This window comes from Solanum tuberosum, unplaced genomic scaffold (assembly GCF_000226075.1).
Source record: "Solanum tuberosum cultivar DM 1-3 516 R44 unplaced genomic scaffold, SolTub_3.0 scf00436, whole genome shotgun sequence".
Lineage (NCBI taxonomy): Eukaryota > Viridiplantae > Streptophyta > Magnoliopsida > Solanales > Solanaceae > Solanum > Solanum tuberosum.
The window spans coordinates 413,257-431,250 of NW_006239373.1; the positions used below are offsets into that span (position 1 = coordinate 413,257).

Sequence of the window (17,994 nt, forward strand, 5' to 3'; positions counted from 1 at the left end):
GGAAAACATTTTCCGGAAAATGTTTTCCTTCATACCAAACACACCCCTAGTCTCATTACAGAGCTATGGAGCATCAAATAAGGAATAAAATTAGTAAAAATGACGAAATATATAAAATTAGAAGTGAAACAGACCGTCTACTTGCAATACATCTTATTAAAGAAAATGACATCCATTCTCATCCTTTTAGGGCATTATTGAAGACTACGAGTTTTTGTTAGAAACCAACAAAGACTCTCTTATATATATCTGGAAAGAGGCGAAACAATATTAAAATTTGCGGCAAGTAAAGGTCATACGCATACTAAAGACTTGATAATATGAAATATTGACCGATTTTATGTAACTCATGAACGATTTTAAGTAGTTTATTTAGTACTTTCCAATATATTTTAAAAAATAAAAATAAATTATAATGTTTGGAAAATTAAAGTTATATAATTAAATGGTAGTTCAATAAACATACGACCGCATAGCGCAGTGGATTAGCGCGTCTGACTTCGGATCAGAAGGTCGTGGGTTCGACTCCCACTGTGGTCGTTTTTTTTGTTTGTCTTTTATGAACATTTTTTTATTGATTTTTTTCCCTATTTTATAAGTAGATAAAATAAAATTGAAAATGATTATTTTTTTCTTTTCTATATAAAAGAATAAAATGTTTTGGTCCATTGTCTACCTTAATTAATTAAGAATTAAAAAAGAAAATTCATTTTAGCATACAAATTACTACACATTATTAGTCTTGGAAAGGTAGAAGCTTTTGCATGAAGCAAGGCTTTTTATTCATGTGGACATTTGTTATCTTCAAAGTGAAGCTAGTGCCTTTGATGATTACACTTCTAGTCATTAAAATTATGAGTCTATGTTAGCTTTTTCAGAGGTTGGAATCAGAATTTAAAACATATGATTTTGTGATTTTATTTTTGAGTGGCCAAGTAATCAAATCGTGTTCTTTCAATATGGCTAAAAGTGACGTTGGAAAAAGTATGTTTTTGTAAGAAAATAGAGCTTGAGGGTTGGTTCGTTTGGTGAGCTTTTTGCTTTCGATAATTGGGGTGGAGAGTTTAAATCTTATAATAGCCAATATCTTTTTCCTCATTCAACCCTAATATATTTATTATTTTTTCTTAAAAGGAGGAGAAATCGTATTTTAGCCTCTTTAAACTCGTAAGTATGATAAATAGCATTATATCTATAGTTAATAATGAATTGGACAAAGCTTACTTATAATTCAAACTTTAGAAAATCTACCTTTAAGTTTGAATAAGTAACTTTCAATATGTTTGTCAGGAAGTTTATTTGCACAAATAATATATTAATTATAATTAATTATAATTTCAAACACAAATCTTTAAAATTTCAATATAAAATTGTTGGGTTTTAGAAACATCTAAATTTACAAATTTTATAAACTTAGCTTGAATTTGGACATGTGATAAGAAGTTGTGATTAGAAATATATATGAACTATCGCTTTTTCTAGAATTCTACACATTGATTATCCGTTATTCCCTTTTCTTATTTGAACTATCACCATGTTCTATTTTCCTACCCGAGTCTTGAGCTATCATCATACTTCCTTCTCTACCAGTATTATAACACAACCTCAAAATTGACTAGTCTAACTGATCATTGTTTTCTTTTTCTATCTTAACCGTTATCATCTAATTCAACTAGGTGCGTTTTAATACATAAATAATAATAGTTCAGAGCTTACCATTAAATACAAAACTCGCAAAACAATTCACAGATGTACTTTTGATCTTTGTCTCCAAATTTATCAATTTTTTTTTTTTTTACAAAAATAGAAAAAAAGAGCTAGCTCACATTTTCCGTATTTCCCATAGGACGAAAAAAAACTTTTTTTTTTTCTTTCTGAATTTGTTTTGGAAAATAAATTTGTGGAAAATATTTGGCTTTCTCCAAGAAGTATGGAAAAGTTTGGAAAATTGAGCTAATCTTGTCTGCTACCTTATAGACAACAACAAATGCAAGAAAAAAAGTCTCTTTTTTCTGATTCTGCAAACATTATACTCTGTTTCTACCTGAAAATTTCCCCATAAATTTATCGTAGTAGAAGAAGAAGATCAAGAAAACCATGAAATTGCATACCCAATCAAGCATGAATCACAGAAGAGATGAAGAAACAACAATGTCAATATCACAAAACACCCCACCATCATCACCAAAGACCTTCAAACATCCCAGATCTCTTCCAAGATCCATCAATTACCTTCTTAAAGAGCAAAGACTTCTCTTTATCCTTGTGGGTATTCTCATTGGTTCAACTTTTTTCATCCTTCAACCAAGCCTATCTCTCCTTACCCCATCTTCTCCAATACCCCAATCTTATCATGGGTTCGATTCAGTTCCTGGTGTAATTACCCATACATCTACTGTTACAACGCCGTATAGGGGTGCAGGGAGGGTGCCTGTTGGGATTGGGAGGAAACGGATGCGGGTTGTGGTGACGGGTGGGGCGGGTTTCGTGGGGAGTCATTTGGTTGATAAGTTGATTAAGAGAGGTGATGATGTTATTGTGATTGATAATTTTTTTACTGGGAGGAAAGAAAATGTGATGCATCATTTTGGGGATCATAGATTTGAGCTTATTAGGCATGATGTTGTTGAACCTATTTTGTTGGAAGTGGATCAGATCTATCATTTGGCTTGCCCTGCTTCGCCTGTTCATTACAAGTATAATCCCGTCAAAACTATTATATCCTTTGTCTACATTAGCATTTGGATTGTTTTTCGTTATTCGTTATGTATAAAAGCATGCTTTTTGTTTCTTTGCGATGGGGGCGTGCATGGATTTACAGGTTGTAGTATGATTTTTACATGTTTTGCGAGTTATCAATCCATGATTGTTATAGAAAGTTACTTGTAATTGGCTTTTACATAATTAGATTGTTTGTTCTTCGCATTGTCAGTGCATATGAGTTTGCTTGTTAAGGATTTTTCTATATGTTTATCCATTTCAAAAAGGAATTTCCGACTGCTTAAGGTGCATTTTTATGTTCTCATTTTATTTTGATGTACTTGAGATCCTTAATTCTGATTACAAGACAAATGTGATGGGTACTCTTAACATGTTGGGCCTTGCCAAGAGAATTGGTGCAAGGTTCTTGCTTACTAGTACAAGTGAGGTTTATGGTGATCCACTTGAGCATCCACAAAAGGAAACATACTGGGGAAATGTGAATCCAATAGGTGAGTAGCAGCTTCAATAATTTATTCTCAGTTTTGTTTGTAAGTTGTTCTGTCAGATCGTTTTAGTGATGTTTGAGTGTCTTGAAATATCTAGGTGTTAGGAGCTGCTATGATGAGGGAAAACGGACTGCTGAAACCTTGACTATGGATTACCATCGTGGTGCAGATGTTGAGGTAATGAGTGATTTTTCTTTCTTACAGATTGTTATGACATTTGATGCTGAATGTTAATGTGCAGTTGAATGTACTTTTCCATTCATAAGTCTAGCATTATATGTGTAATGAGTATTTAGTTAGGTGTAAACAACTCTTCTGGTTGAAGTAATGAGTGCACAGCTGTTCAAAAGATAAATTTGGTAGCTGCTTATATTTGAAGTCCTGGAAGTACTTTTTTGCAGTTCAAAATTTTGAACTCAAAGAAACTTCACCTTATGATGATCATGAGAGAGATAGAGAGCAAACCTATGGCATATAGGCAATGACAGAGAGACATATTTTTAGTTCCACTTCTGCTCCTGATTTAAGAATCCATCCTAATAAGTTTCTATTTATGACTTGGTATTTAACCCTGTCACGTTCAACTTTATGACAGCAAGACCAAAAATGAACTTATAAGCTGTAATTAGTATCAAATTAGACTTGCTCTCTGGCAGTGTATCATAGAGGACCCAGAGTTTACGATCCATAATATTCATATGCAGGTGCGCATTGCCCGAATTTTCAATACATATGGACCTCGCATGTGTCTCGATGATGGACGTGTTGTAAGCAACTTTGTTGCCCAGGTTTGTCGTCTCAGCTTATATTAACATCAGTGCTGTAAACCGAATTTCCCTTTAGACGATCCATTTGTTTTTCTCTTTCTAAAACCATGTTTGCAGGCCATCCGCAAACAACCAATGACAGTGTATGGTGACGGGAAGCAAACACGCAGCTTTCAATATGTCTCTGACTTGGTAAGACATTAATAAATTACCCCTTCCATTTTAGTATGCCCTCACTGTCTTCACTGCATCTAATGATAGATGGGGTAGATGCGTGCGGTAGATGATATTAGTTAAAGGTCAGAATGTAAAAAGTAGTAGTTCTGTGTTAGGTTGACTACCTGTGGTAGTTGTGCCTGCAAAACTTGATTTAAGCTCTTGGAAATGTTAATCCTTCCGAAAAATTAGAAAATGGTGATGCATGCTACAGACAACATTCAAAGAGCTTGTAAAGTGAAATTCTAAATCAGGTATCTAGTAGATTTATGTGTCTTCTTTAACTTGTTTTATTTAATGGACTAGGTATTTTACCAATATTTGGAATTTCTGCACCGTTTGTCCCAAATTGACCTACCTAGTTTGGCTAGCAGATATTAAAATTGAATGAGATTGGCTTGAGCTTGTGTAATCCAATATTAGTTGAAGATATGAAGAGAGTGTGAAGGTGTCTCCTCATACTCAAGATCCTATAACACGATGTTATTATATACAGGTTTGACTTTTAGAGCATTTGGCATTTTCTCCATTTGAGAAAGACGCAAATCCTTACTCCTCGGATTAAAATGAAATGTAGGTCAAATAAAACATCATGAGGGGGAGTACACGTTTTCTCTCTCTAAGATCTTTGTTTTTCTATTTCAGATGATGACATCTATCTAGCATCATGCTTTTTACTGTCTAGCTTTATTAATATTTTACAAAAATCTTCTCTAAGATTCTTATGGTGGAAGCATCTGGAGTTGTGATTATGTGCTTTTTAGCACCATGTAGTACATGCTTTATAGCTGGATTTGGAGGATCTAACTCGAATACTAAAAGCAGACATTGCTTTCATTAAAATACTAAGAACTAAATGGGGTAAAGGAAATACTTGGAAGATGTTTTCCAGTCATTCCTACTGTATTTTAGGAACCAAATTTCTAGTTAAAGATAGAGGGGTTATCATTAGTTGTGGCCAGTAGCCACTATTTTGTCCAATTAAATGCACAGTTCTCAGTTAATGTTGCTAGCTAAATAAGTATCATCTGCATGTCTGAGTTTGATAAGTGCCCTGTGCCCATATAAAATTTGACCTTTCAAATCTCAGTTGAGAACTCTCAGCCTGCAGCTAATTGCATAATATGAGTCTATGTGAACACAAGACACAGAGCAAGATGTTATTCCCGATGAGTGGTCTACTTAGGGTATGCTGTCATTTGTTACTGCAATGGGCTTTTCTTGTGAAAAGAATTTTTGTGCCTACTTTTTCATATGTAAGATGGTGGTGGGAGATAGTCTATTAATTACAGCTCTCAAGTTTTCTGTGTTCATTTTGAAAATTCCGAGAACTATTTGCCATAACCAGTCTATTGCTTTATTGGAATTCAATTGTGAGAATCACAATGCAGACCACTAGATGTTTCGCCTAACAAGTGAAACTTCCTAATGTGGCTATATTTCCAAGTTGTAAGTATGTCCGGAAAGATGCTTTAGAAGACTTATAATCTTTGCTAGTCGTTGGTTGAGAGAAGTACAAATCAATTAATTTCTCAACTGAATACCTTGTGAAGGAGACCTTAGTTATTCCTCATCAATTAACAGAATGACTTGTTTAATGATACACATAGGAGATGCTAATAGTGTGACATATTATGGTGTCATCGAACTGACAGAGCATGGACTTTTGCCTAGTGTGCAAAGCTTTGATCAGAGTGTGTCACCTGTTGCTATTTTCCTCTTATGAGCTGGTTTAGAAGAAAGAAACAAGGAACATTTCTTACTTTAAATGTGTACATGTTTGTGTAACAAGTTTTTTATATGTGCATTACCCTGTTATTTTGCATCTCAATTTTGTGAATATCAAAAATCCATTAAAATGCCGTGGATTGTCCAATTTAAAAGTCCAAGTGGCCAGCTTACTTTTTTGTTTATTATGCCTGGTTAAAGAATTCATAACAGAAACTATAGTTCTGTTGGAATGCAAACAATGATACTAAAACAATCAATTTCTGTTGATGAAAGGTTGACGGATTAATGGCCTTAATGGATGGTGAGCACATTGGCCCTTTCAACTTGGGAAACCCAGGAGAGTTTACCATGTTAGAGCTTGCCGAGGTAAGCTATGGTTTCTGCTGTAATACATATTTGCCTATTCACTATTAGTTTGGGCGCTACCTGCACGAGCAATTTAGTGAATGTTGCTCGTTGAGAATCAATATTTGTATTGAGTTCACAAGTTTTTGCTTATTTTGCTGTCATTTTATCATTATTGCTCAATTGATTGCAGTTTTATATTCTTACTACAGATGCAAGTCAAAAAAAAAAAGTTTCTGTGGCTATTTGATAGAACTATCATTGAACATTTTCAAGTGTCGAAATATTAAATCTGCACTATCTGTAAAGTATGCTTGCACCACAGTGTTTCCTTCTTGTTCTTCAGATTTGACAAACACCACCACCACGCTATGTCCACCTTTAGCTATGGAAAGCACACGACATAAACTCATCCCCCCTGAGCTTCTCTCAGTATCACAAACCTTATTCCCCCACTTCACAGTCCATATTCTCCATAGCAAATGACTCCATTTTTCTCTTATCCTCATACTTTATCATCCACCTGTCTTCCAAGACCCAGGACCATAAAATCATCCTCCGACTCTCCTGCTTTAAAATATTGTACCCCAGCAAGCACCTCACAACAACCAACGGCTTATCTCCCTCATCACCGGCCATCTCTCACTCTCTCTTTCATTTTTACATATTTTGGGTGCGCACAGGGTAGCTCCTATGCAATAGCTTGCAAACCACACATGAGAGGTAACCCACACTAGGCAAGCCCGGTGCGACGAGCTCGACCCAGAAGGCAAACCCCTTGCTTTCGCTGGCAAGGGGTTTCGAACTTGAGACCTCCAACATGGAAGTCCCAAGCCCAAACCACTGGGCCTACCCAAAGGGTAGAAGTATAGAACATTGATTTATTGTTATACATGACTGGGTATCTAGTGTATTATCCATGCTTAGTGGAAGTAGGTCTACGACATAAGAAATAATTAAGTGATAAAGTGTTGCATATTGTCTTTTCAAATATGAACTTATCCATCATGAATAAGTCCAGTCATCTTGAAGTGGTACTCGGCACACTAGTTTTTCGACTACATTTTTTTTCCCCGACTACAAAGTATGCCTAATGTCTATTCAGTTACCTGGTTTAACTGACAGTTATGCTATCAATCAACCCTAAATCGTTTCACTTGGGAATACAGGTGGTCAAAGAAGTGATTGATCCAAGTGCTACTATTGAGTTCAAAGCTAACACAGCTGATGATCCTCACAAGAGGAAACCAGATATCAGCAGAGCAAAGGAACTGCTAAACTGGGAGCCGAAAGTACCCTTGAGGGACGGGCTGCCTCTTATGGTCAATGATTTCCGCAATCGCATCTTAAATGAAGATGAAGGAAAAGGCAACTAATAAAGAGAAGTAGCAACAACACTAGGTTGTATAGACCAAGCTTAGTGTACTGATTATTGTTTTTGCTAATATACGAAGTTGATATTCGTTCATTTTTTTTCCCTCTTCATTTTTGTATCAATAGCTAACTGGAATGCTCAGTCATCAGCCACTACTCTAGGCAGATGCTTCGTGTATCCGGTTTTTGGTTTTGAATTTTTTTCCCCTATACACATCATGTAATTCTACAGGGAGAAAATTTTGAGCTTTTAGCTTCAAGTTAACAAGTAATTTGGTCTTTTACTGTGGTTCTCCTGGCCTTGCATTTAATATTTGTAGGTACTGTTTTTGAACTTTACTTGTGAAACTGTTATGTGGAGCCACTCTTTGAATGATGGTTCATTTTTTTAATCTATTGGCCTCATAATACTTGCTCAGGGTAGACCCCGCAAGGGGGTAAAGCGCCCCCTAGCAAGTTCTCGATTTCAAGGCGGTTAAGGATGGAGAGATTTTATTCACTCGATCATTTGAGAACATATCTATGGGCAGCAATAATTGGTATAATAGATAATACTAATGATCTGTAAAAGAAGATATGAAGTATCTGAATAAAGGAAGAAGAAGGAAAAGAGACTTTATGTGTTGTGTTATGAAGGTATCTGATTCTATGGAGCTCTCTTTCATTCATTCATGATATGAAAAAAAGAAAATTCCAAAGGCATATTTTACTTTAGAATATGAATATGGTTCTTATATTCTTATTCTACAACAAAAGAATAAAAGTGTTATCCTTTCTCACTTATTCTTACTTAATTCAATGGATTGCAAAAAGTGAAACCATATAGGCATTTACAAAAGTATCCTTAGTTTTGTTTGCAATTTTTCTATTACTACGTTTGGAGATGGAGGATGTTTATCATCGGAGCAAGAGCAAGATCATGAATTTTCACGAGTTGTCTCTTTTTGGAACAACTTTTTAGTAAACGATTTTGTTTTTAGTTTTCTTGCAACTTTTTGTTCCTTACTTAAACCTGCAATCCTAAGATTGGAGATGGAGGATGTTTACCATCGGAGCAAGTGCAAGATCAAGAATTTTCATGAGTTGTCTCTTTTTTTCAACAACTTTTTAGTAAACGGTTTTGTTTTTAATTTTCTTGCAACTTGTGGACATTTTAGTTCACAACTTAAATATTACTTTTGAATCACATGGTCTAAAATTTTATAAGTTGTTGCGAACGTTAGACAATGGTTTAATAGTTTGTTCATAAGGTTGAACAACATATGGGCAAACATTAAATCCGAGTTTAACATTATCCGCTTGGCAATTTTTCAAGAATTGTATTTGCATAATTCTTTTTTTTAAAAAAAAAATTCTAAATAATAAGCTAAGTAAAAAGAAACATTTACGCAAGGCAGGACCCAACAAAATTGAACTACCTTCAGACCCCTCATATTAAAGTTGCAACGTCTTTCACACACCAAATACTTTATAGTAAAAACAAAAATATTAATTGGGGGCAATATTGTCCAAAAACAAGGATAAAATGACGTGAAACTTTAGGATTAATTAATCACAATTTTTCATCTTAATTTCCCAACACTAATACAACCAAAAAACTCAAGATAACGTTTTACTTAAACATAAGTACAATTTCTAGCTTAGATAATCGATAATTTAAACTTTTACTTTGTTGATGAGGATTCCACTCTTCAATTTTAATTTTATTTTTTTAATTTAGAAAAGACAGTAAATGAAGTTGGCATTTTGCTAAAACCCCATGAATTGAATAAAACAAAAACTGTGTTTTGTAATAAACAAAGTGAACAGTTGCACATGAAATCTGAACTTTGTGTATCATTATAAGAGGAAATATTTTTATTTATTTGGGTGTCCACAGATTATTTAGCCGTTGCACTGTCTCATTCTCGTGCAAGCTCTGCTAATTTCAGCTCAGAAACTTGGGTTACTTCTTCCGTTTTAATTCGATTGTCTTAGTTTAACTTAGCACGAAATTTTAAAAGTAATGAATATTTTTAAAGTTTATGGTCGTAGATTAAAGATATGGTAAATAATTTTGTTGTTTTAAACATGTTACGTGAAAAATTGAAATTAAAGAGTTTAAAAATAAATAAATTATTCTTTTTTAAACGGGCTAGAAAAATTATTGAAACGGAAGGAGTGTAATTCAAACTCAATCCACCCCCGCCTAATGGTAGACAACATACCGGGATGGCAGAATCAGCTAATTCGAACTCATACTTATAGGTCATACAGAGACAACGAGCCTGTAAAAAAATGTTTATAGAGTTGAATGTTTTAAAAAATGAGGCGGAAGCGCACTCTTAGGAAAACTGTCACTGAATCTTTCAGAAAACGCAGTCCACGAGTGTCACCATTTCAACTTTTTAACTTATTAAATACCACTATATAATCATTAATTCACTAAATATTGTATATTATTTTAAAAAAAAAATTAATATCTTGATCTTTTCAGGTACATTGTTGAGAATCTTTTAATGAGGATTTTGATATAATTAAATTTATAGTTCTTCCCCAGGAAGATTAGTTGTGTATTTGTTCTATCTCATCTTACTACCCAAAAAAATAAAATAGTCCGGTGCATTAAAATTCCCGCTATGCATAGAGTTCGGAGAAGGGTCCAACCACAAGGATCTATTGTATGCAGTCTTATCTTGCATTTCTACCAAAGGTTATTCCTGAGACTTGAACGCGTGACCTCTTAATCACTATTCATGTGTTTTGTACTTTATCTGACACAGACCCGATGACATTTTTAAAAAGTCCGAGAGTAACTAATCTTGATAGTAAATAAAGAAGTTGAAAAGAATTTATGTCCAGGCTGTATGATAAGTTAGCACAACATGTGAACTTAAATACAGATAAAACAGTACAACAGTATCAATATCTTCCATGTAACAACTCAACTCTTTTTCTTATCCCCTTTTCTCTTAAAACAAAAAAAAAAACACTTTTCAATCATAAATTCACATAAAGTTTTTTATGCACATTCTCTAAATAAACCATTTGGCTTTCAATATTCCCATTATTTCCCTTCACAAAAAAAAAATGAAAGATATGTTCTGTGCATCCCAAGCTGCTACAGCAATATGTCTTAGCATGGAAGAATTAGGCTCTTCTTCTTCTTCCTCCTCTGTTATACAACTCGGCGGCGGAAGCATCTCCGGCAGCCGTGCAATTGATCGGTACATACTACGTCACAATTTCAACTTTATGAGTTCTGAATTTTAAAACGATGACTGCTAATAATAAAACTTAGTTTATGTATGTGGTGTACTGAATTTTTATTTCATGACCAAATCTCAATTGTATGATCAACTTGAGAAATTCTGTTTAAGCAAATTAGTTGATTTTCTCAATTTTTTCAGGTACAATCCAATAATCAGAGATTCGCGAAGAACAGGTCCTAAATCCATATCTGCACCTTGCTCTGCTCGTTCGCCAATTTCTCCGAAAGCACAGAGCAAGAGCAGAAAATCAACTTCGAAAGAATCGAAGAGATCAAAAGGCGTCTCAAAAAAATTACTGATAGAAAAGGATGATGAGAAAAGGAAGAGCAGTGTTAGTGAAGGAAATGAGAATATTTTTAAGACGAGTAGTTGGAGCTGTAAAAAGCCTGGTGAATTTATAACTCCACCTGGTTCATCTAGATATCTTTTGAGTGAGAAGAATATTTTGGATGCTTTATCAGATTTTGAACCTGTTCTCAAATTGGTTGATTCTAGTAGTAGTAGCTCTGTACTGGAAGATGTGAAAACAGAGACACATGAATCTTGTCCTCCACCTTCTGCTTCTGCTAATCAGGTTCCTCAATTCTTCTTCTCCTCTTTTTTTTTAATAATCGTAGTGTTCAGATCAGCTCGAACATAAATAATTCAACTAATTCAAGGCAGCATATGTTTGGGGTGGTAATCTGTTCACTACTAGAAACAGAGGTTTTTACTATTCAATGACAAATTTATGTTATAAATCGAACCAGCTCACCAGAAAAATATCTAATGAAAATAGATGCTGAATGGGAAATTAGTGATTTTTTAGTAATGGTCCAACAAAATTCGGATATATGAGAAGAAATTATCGTTTGTTTTTGTTTGCGACAAGATTTGAACACGATACGTTATGATTCTCAACCTACTCTTGAGATTTCTATAGCTATAAAAAAATACTCTCTTTTAGATTTTAATCCAATGTTACTTTTACTCTCCAAAAATATTTCCGTATGCATTAATTTTGAAGGATCTGACATGCACAATCATGATATTTTTAAAGAGTCCGAGACTAAAAACGAAAGAGTGTTATTTGATTACAAGAGAGAGTAATTGAAAAGGATTTGTACTGACATTTATGAAGTAGCAAAACTTCAACTCTAATTTAATAAAGTGTTTTATTTTAATTTCTTTTTTCAGAAAGATAGAGAAAAAAACATTCTTGTTAATAATATAGTGAAGAAAAAAGATACTTTACAGGTTAAACATCATCTTTTGTTTGTTAGAATATATGAATAATAATAAAGTGGAAGGATATATTAGTTGTAGAAAAAAAAGTGGTCCATATATGAAATGACAGAGTAATGAATATTTTGTTGCAGGTGGTTGTTCTTAGAGTTTCACTTCACTGCAGAGGATGTGAAAGGAAGATGAGAAAACACATCTCTAGAATGCAAGGTATGTGTGGCTCTCTCTTCTTCTTAGGGGACCATTCATAATGCCCTCTTTGAAATTTTCTCAATGACTTGTTACGGGTTCAAGCCGTGGAATCAGTTGATACTGATGTTTGTGTCAAGGTAAGTTTCTTATGTGGTCCTTCCCAAGACTTTGCTGAACACGGAATGATTCATGCACCAGGCTATCCCTTTTTAAGTTATATTCATAAAAAAGATAATTTACATGCTATAACAAGTTAAAATTCATTGATAGTGTGCTAGAGGCTTAGTTAGCATATAATGTTTATATCATGTAAGACCTTGTTTTAAGAGTCCTCATGACTTTAGGTAAAGCTCATTGCATATATGACCATGTTTTTGTCTTGGTTTCGCACCCAGTGTTTGGTGTCCGATACCCACATTGGAACCGATGGTGTGCCATAGGCTTAGTTAGCATGTAGTGTTTATATCATGTAAGACCTTGTTTTAAGAGTCCTCATGACTTTAGGTAAAGCTCATTGCATATATGACCATGTTTTTGTCTTGGTTTCGCACCCAGTGTTTGGTGTCCGATACCCACATTGGAACCGATGGTGTGCCATAGGCTTAGTTAGCATGTAGTGTTTACATCATGTAAGACCTTGTTTAAAAGTCCTCATGACTTTAGGTAAAGCTCATTGCATATATGACCATGTTTTTGTCTTGGTTTCGCACCCGGTGTTTGGTGTCCGATACCCACATTAGAACCCGATTAAATCTGAATTCGCATCAGGAAATTCACATTAGGGGGTAAAGCGCTCTCTAACAAAGACGACTTAGGAACTCGAACCCGAGACCTCTTGTTAAGGATCAAGGAGTACTTACTACTCCACTTTGGTTATATATGACTATGTTGAAGTTAAATTTAACCCAAAATTGTACTATTTTTATGTTATCGCTTGATGCTTATCGTAGAAATTTTCTTCTAATTACCTTGTACTGTCGATACATATATATAACTTAAACTCGTTGATAAATCGTAAACTTTTGATTGGGTATGAGTCAGGTGTGAAATCTTTCAACATAGATTTTGCTGCTAAGAAGGTGACAGTAACTGGGGATGTGACACCATTAGGAGTTCTTGCAAGCATTTCCAAGGTGAAAAATGCACAGTTATGGACACCAACACTGGCATCGTCTGTCCCTACAGCCAAAGTTAATTTGAGTAATTCTGAGTTGAATAATGACAAGCAGATGGTGTTGTCTCATGAAAAGATAGAAAATGTTACTCCAACTACAACAACAATTCAACTAATGTAAATCAACTTTTTTTTTTGGTGGTTTAGTAAGACTTTAGAGAAGTGGAATTTTAGTCTGGGATTGGTTTATCATCTTCCTGATGGATTTCACTTTCTGGTATTTGTGAACTTCTCAATTTTCATGGAAAAGTTTTGCTGCCTATTTTAGCATGAAATTTACCGGGTAATTTACAAGAATGATCTTAGAGATGGATGGTCTTGAATTTTGATCACGCTTGCTCCAAAAGCAAAACTTCAAGTTTCGACTTTTAACCTTGAAGTTTTGCCTATGAAGCAAGCGAGGGGTCAAAAATTCAAGATCACTCATTTTCAAGGTCATTGGGTGAAGTTTCCTGGGTCTAGACATGGTTCCACAAGCTAAACTCGTCGACTTTTTTTTTTTTTACCTGTACCCGATATCTACCCCAAACCTTAGCATATTTAATCATGCCACAAATGCAAGTGAATATATATATATATCACATAACCAAAGTTAATATGCAAGACACGCAAAGTGCAAGTGTCTTGCATTCATTTTCGTGGAACAAACATTGAGTATGGATATATTTTTACCGTAAATTCATCGTTGTTCCAAAATTTCTTCATACAAATAAGGCTGAAAAATGCATCTTCAGCTGTCAGGAAAGGAAAAGAGGGATGAATCTGCCTCTCTGTGTCAACTAAGCCAGACATATTGAATCAAATATCCAAACTATTCTCAATAGGTTCAAATTTGATGAATCCACAGGTCCTGCAACATTTACTCTTTAACATTCGTCTTAGTGCCCATATTTGTATCTGCATCAATTTCAACATATGTGGACTCCATCTCAACTGGATCAAACTAAGTTTGGATCTTATAAACTGGGGGAAAATCCGCTTTTTAGGTATGTGAGTAACGTCAAGACTAGGCGATGACAGTGTAGCCATTGCTACTGTTAATTAGAAATATGTATAAAGATTTAAACTATAGCCTGTAATTCTGTGTATTGAAATTTTTGTGATGGAAAGGATGCATATTTTGTTGTCATACAACTTCATATAAAGGGTCTTATGTGACACTTGAATCAAGAGAATTTCCGATTCATTGAGAATGGCTTTAAAGAGAATGCTTAGATTTTGTTATATGTACTACAGGTACATTTTCACTTTTTGTTCAACTGAGGGTCTTTTGGAGACGGCCTCTCTACCTTCTCAAAAAAAGGTGGGTTAAGGAATGTGTACATTTTACCCTCCCCAGACCCCACTTGTGGAATTACATTGGGTGTGTGTTGTTGTTGTTGTTGCACTAAATGTACATTAGGAATTTTCCTAATCAAACTGAAGCAAGAAGAAGCAGCTGCAGCAAGCTAGATTTATAAGGGTTACATAACTAGATTCAATCTAAACAACAAACTTCAAGGCATGAAGAGAAAAGAACATCATTGAACTCGATTGTGATCTACACAAAGTTCATGATGTCACATTAACTGGCCTAAAACCAAAAGTATTACCCATGGGCTATGCACAGAAAATTACATGTAGGCGAAGATCAACATAATATTGACTAATGGACTTCTAACATATATTCCAAAGTTATGTTTATCAGATCCTTAAAAAACATTGTTAGGTGTGTGTCAAATCCTCCAAAAGTTCTTCATTTATGGTGGATACGACACGAGTGCAGAGGCATGTTTTGGAGGATCCGAGCAACATCGTTCCAAAGACCAGATAAGTAACTATAGGGAACATGAAATGATCTATCCTGATGCTCGAAAAAAGAGAGGATGAAATCCTGATGCTCATATTATGTTCACTGAACTTGTAATCCTGCAAATCTTCAACATAATTATAGAGGGATCTAGTCAAGACCTCCCTACCTACCTCTAAATACATCTTCAAAATAATAAAACTAAAATTGAGAAACAGAACTAAATAACAAACACTCATACTTTTTTTCTTTTAAAAGACAGATTTTTGGATTCATTTTGCAAAACAACACAGGTTTAATTGGTTTATTTGAGTTTAATTCAATTTAGTCTGAATGATCACTATGTATTTAGGATAATTTCAGAACGAATGGTGTTCAACATTGTTTACGAACTGGTGTCATTTAATCTCCAATGAACTCAGATTTCCCTCTTAGTTCTTGGTTGCAAGTGTAGTATGGTATGAATAACATAACTCAAGCGAGCTACAAAGGTTAGACTTGTTTAAATGATCAAAGTATTCCTAATTGCTCCCACATGTCGGTAGCAGCAAACCATTCCCATGTAATCTTTGTGTCTTCGGCATCAGAAGTCAGAGCTCACAACATATAAGACTCACAGCATATTGCGCAGGAATGATTGCATTACACAAGATAATATCACAAAGAGTAATTTTGTTTGCATTCTTGATTGAATTTATCTTATATAGTTCATCATTTCATTCAAAATACCATCTAATCTGAAGTTAAATAGCTTCGAGCTCCATTCCACTAAATTACATAAAAAACTCATCTTGGCATCTGAATTTAAACCTAAGTGCTACAACTCTACGTAAAAGCCTCTACCTTCTCAAACCAGAGAGAAAAGTATATCTAAGCATCTAATAAGCACAATATAATTAATCTACAACAATACAATGCAACTCAATTTCTACCATACCTCAATCATAGAATCTCAGCTTCCATGGAAAACCAACAATCACACCCTCCGCCTTCTTTGCAAAAACCTTTGTTGCAATCAAGTCGCCATCATAAACTCGAATCTAGCATTAGTATGATCTTGTGGCACCAGTCCTCGATACTTCTCGAAATACTTCTCAGCCTCGTCGTTCTTCTTCAACGCGGTATATATCATGCCTTGACACAAGTAAGGCCTAAAATCCCCTGGCTCCTCATCCACTAACTCTTGATAGACCTTCAATGCTTCATCATATTTACCTCCAATAACCCATATTTGTGCAAGAATAAGCTTTAAATCCCTCAACTCACTCTCTTTCTCCTCCTTCTCACACATGTTAATCCCCTCCATAACCTGTTTCTCAATTTTCTTCATTTCCTCCACGGACTCATCTTCCGATGCTGCCACAACCAGCCCGCGATACGCCTCTACGTAATAAGGATCCTTTAATATAACATCTCTAAAACCCAATTTAGCTAATTCAATCTCCCCATTATGAACATACAAATGAGATTTCAAGAAACGCCATTCGATCTCATCAGGCTCCAGCTCAATCAACTTGTTTATAATGCTAAGAGCATCGTCTAATTCTCTATTCTTAACACGATTTTCCAACAAATTTCTCAATATTTCAACATTTTCTGGCGCCTTTTCAGTTTCCTCCTGTTCTAAAACTTCTTCTTTCACATTCGTGTCCACGGTTGGCACCGGCGAAACAGGACAACAAATAGCTTGTTTGGGGTTGAAATAAAACCCTGTAAAGAAAAGGGCAGTGGCAGTAATGGTGGAAATCAATGTGGGTTTGAGAAAAGAGAGTGGAATTAAAGATTTGAAGGGTTTAGAATTAGGGGTTTTAGAGAGTTTAATGGATAATGGAAATGGAGTTTTGAAGGAAAAAGAATTGAGGGGTTGTTGAGTTAACACTGAAGGAATGAATTGGTACTGAAAATTGTTTGATTTTGCAGAAAGATGAAGAGGGTTTAAGGTGTTCATGGTGATGGTGAAGCTCTTAAACCCTGATAATAATGGAGGAAATTGCAGAGACTTGGCAAAATTTAGGAACAGGGAGAGACTACAAAAGAGGCATATTGTTGGGCTCAACAAGTTAATGGATTTGGGCTTTTGGTTCAATTTTCATGAAATTTTTGGAAAAACTACATAAATGGGCCCTAAAACCCAAAATAATTATAAGTTCATATTCAAATGAAAAATTCACGCCATATACACATTTAAGAGTAAATTTTACGGGTTTTAAACATATTTTTAAACAATTCTTACTTATAACAGTTTATTTACGGGTTATGACATATCAATTAAATTTAATTTAATTTAAAAATCAATTTCAATTTATTTAATAAATGATTAATTTGTTTATATTTTATATTATTAATTAATAATATTTAATTAATTTGATTTCAATTCCTTTTTTAAAACTGAAATCATCAGTTACACATATTAAGGGATTTACATAGATTAGACTTCCTTGTTTAATGTTACACTCCAAACCTCCTATACCTCAATCCCACCACCCTCCACCCACGCCTATTCAAATCTACACGCCATCACCCCCACTACCCCACTTTCACCTTGTCTCTCCCATTTTTCTCACCAGCCAACTACACCATTTTCACAATCGTCCGTCCAATTAAGTTTTTCAACAAAATCATGTCTAAGAAACCCATTGAAACGCCTCGAAAGAGTCCCAGATTGGTTGAAGGAACTTCTACTGATGAAGTTCATGCTCCAACTTTCAATATATTAACTCAA

At 34.7% G+C, this 17,994-nt stretch overlaps 3 protein-coding genes and 1 non-coding gene across 4 annotated transcripts in view; 3 read left to right on the forward strand and 1 right to left on the reverse strand.

Annotated features, from left to right (window-relative positions):
• Positions 1-466: 466 nt before the first annotated feature.
• On the forward strand, positions 467-540 carry TRNAR-UCG (transfer RNA arginine (anticodon UCG)). Its single transcript has one exon. It is a non-coding gene; the product is annotated as a tRNA-Arg (tRNA).
• A 1,333-nt stretch (positions 541-1,873) lies between these two features.
• LOC102593324 (UDP-glucuronic acid decarboxylase 1-like) lies at positions 1,874-7,931 on the forward strand. Its single transcript, XM_006363627.2, has 7 exons — positions 1,874-2,718; positions 3,065-3,212; positions 3,307-3,386; positions 3,914-3,997; positions 4,094-4,168; positions 6,197-6,289; positions 7,438-7,931. Exons 1-7 carry the CDS (start codon positions 2,098-2,100, stop codon positions 7,642-7,644), a joined length of 1,308 nt encoding a protein of 435 aa, XP_006363689.1. The 5' UTR covers positions 1,874-2,097; the 3' UTR covers positions 7,645-7,931.
• Positions 7,932-10,500: 2,569 nt separating this feature from the next.
• LOC102593645 (uncharacterized) lies at positions 10,501-13,732 on the forward strand. Its single transcript, XM_006363628.2, has 4 exons — positions 10,501-10,848; positions 11,032-11,467; positions 12,252-12,327; positions 13,351-13,732. The coding sequence occupies exons 1-4, from the start codon at positions 10,712-10,714 to the stop codon at positions 13,602-13,604; spliced, it is 903 nt and encodes a 300-aa protein (XP_006363690.1). The 5' UTR covers positions 10,501-10,711; the 3' UTR covers positions 13,605-13,732.
• Positions 13,733-16,287: 2,555 nt separating this feature from the next.
• Positions 16,288-17,994, reverse strand: part of LOC107058168 (protein SLOW GREEN 1, chloroplastic) — a 3,270-nt gene continuing 1,563 nt past the window's right edge. Inside the window, exon 4 of the mRNA XM_015303546.1 lies at positions 16,288-16,982. Coding sequence (XP_015159032.1) covers positions 16,288-16,982 — 695 coding nt within the window. The remainder of the gene's footprint in view (positions 16,983-17,994) is intronic.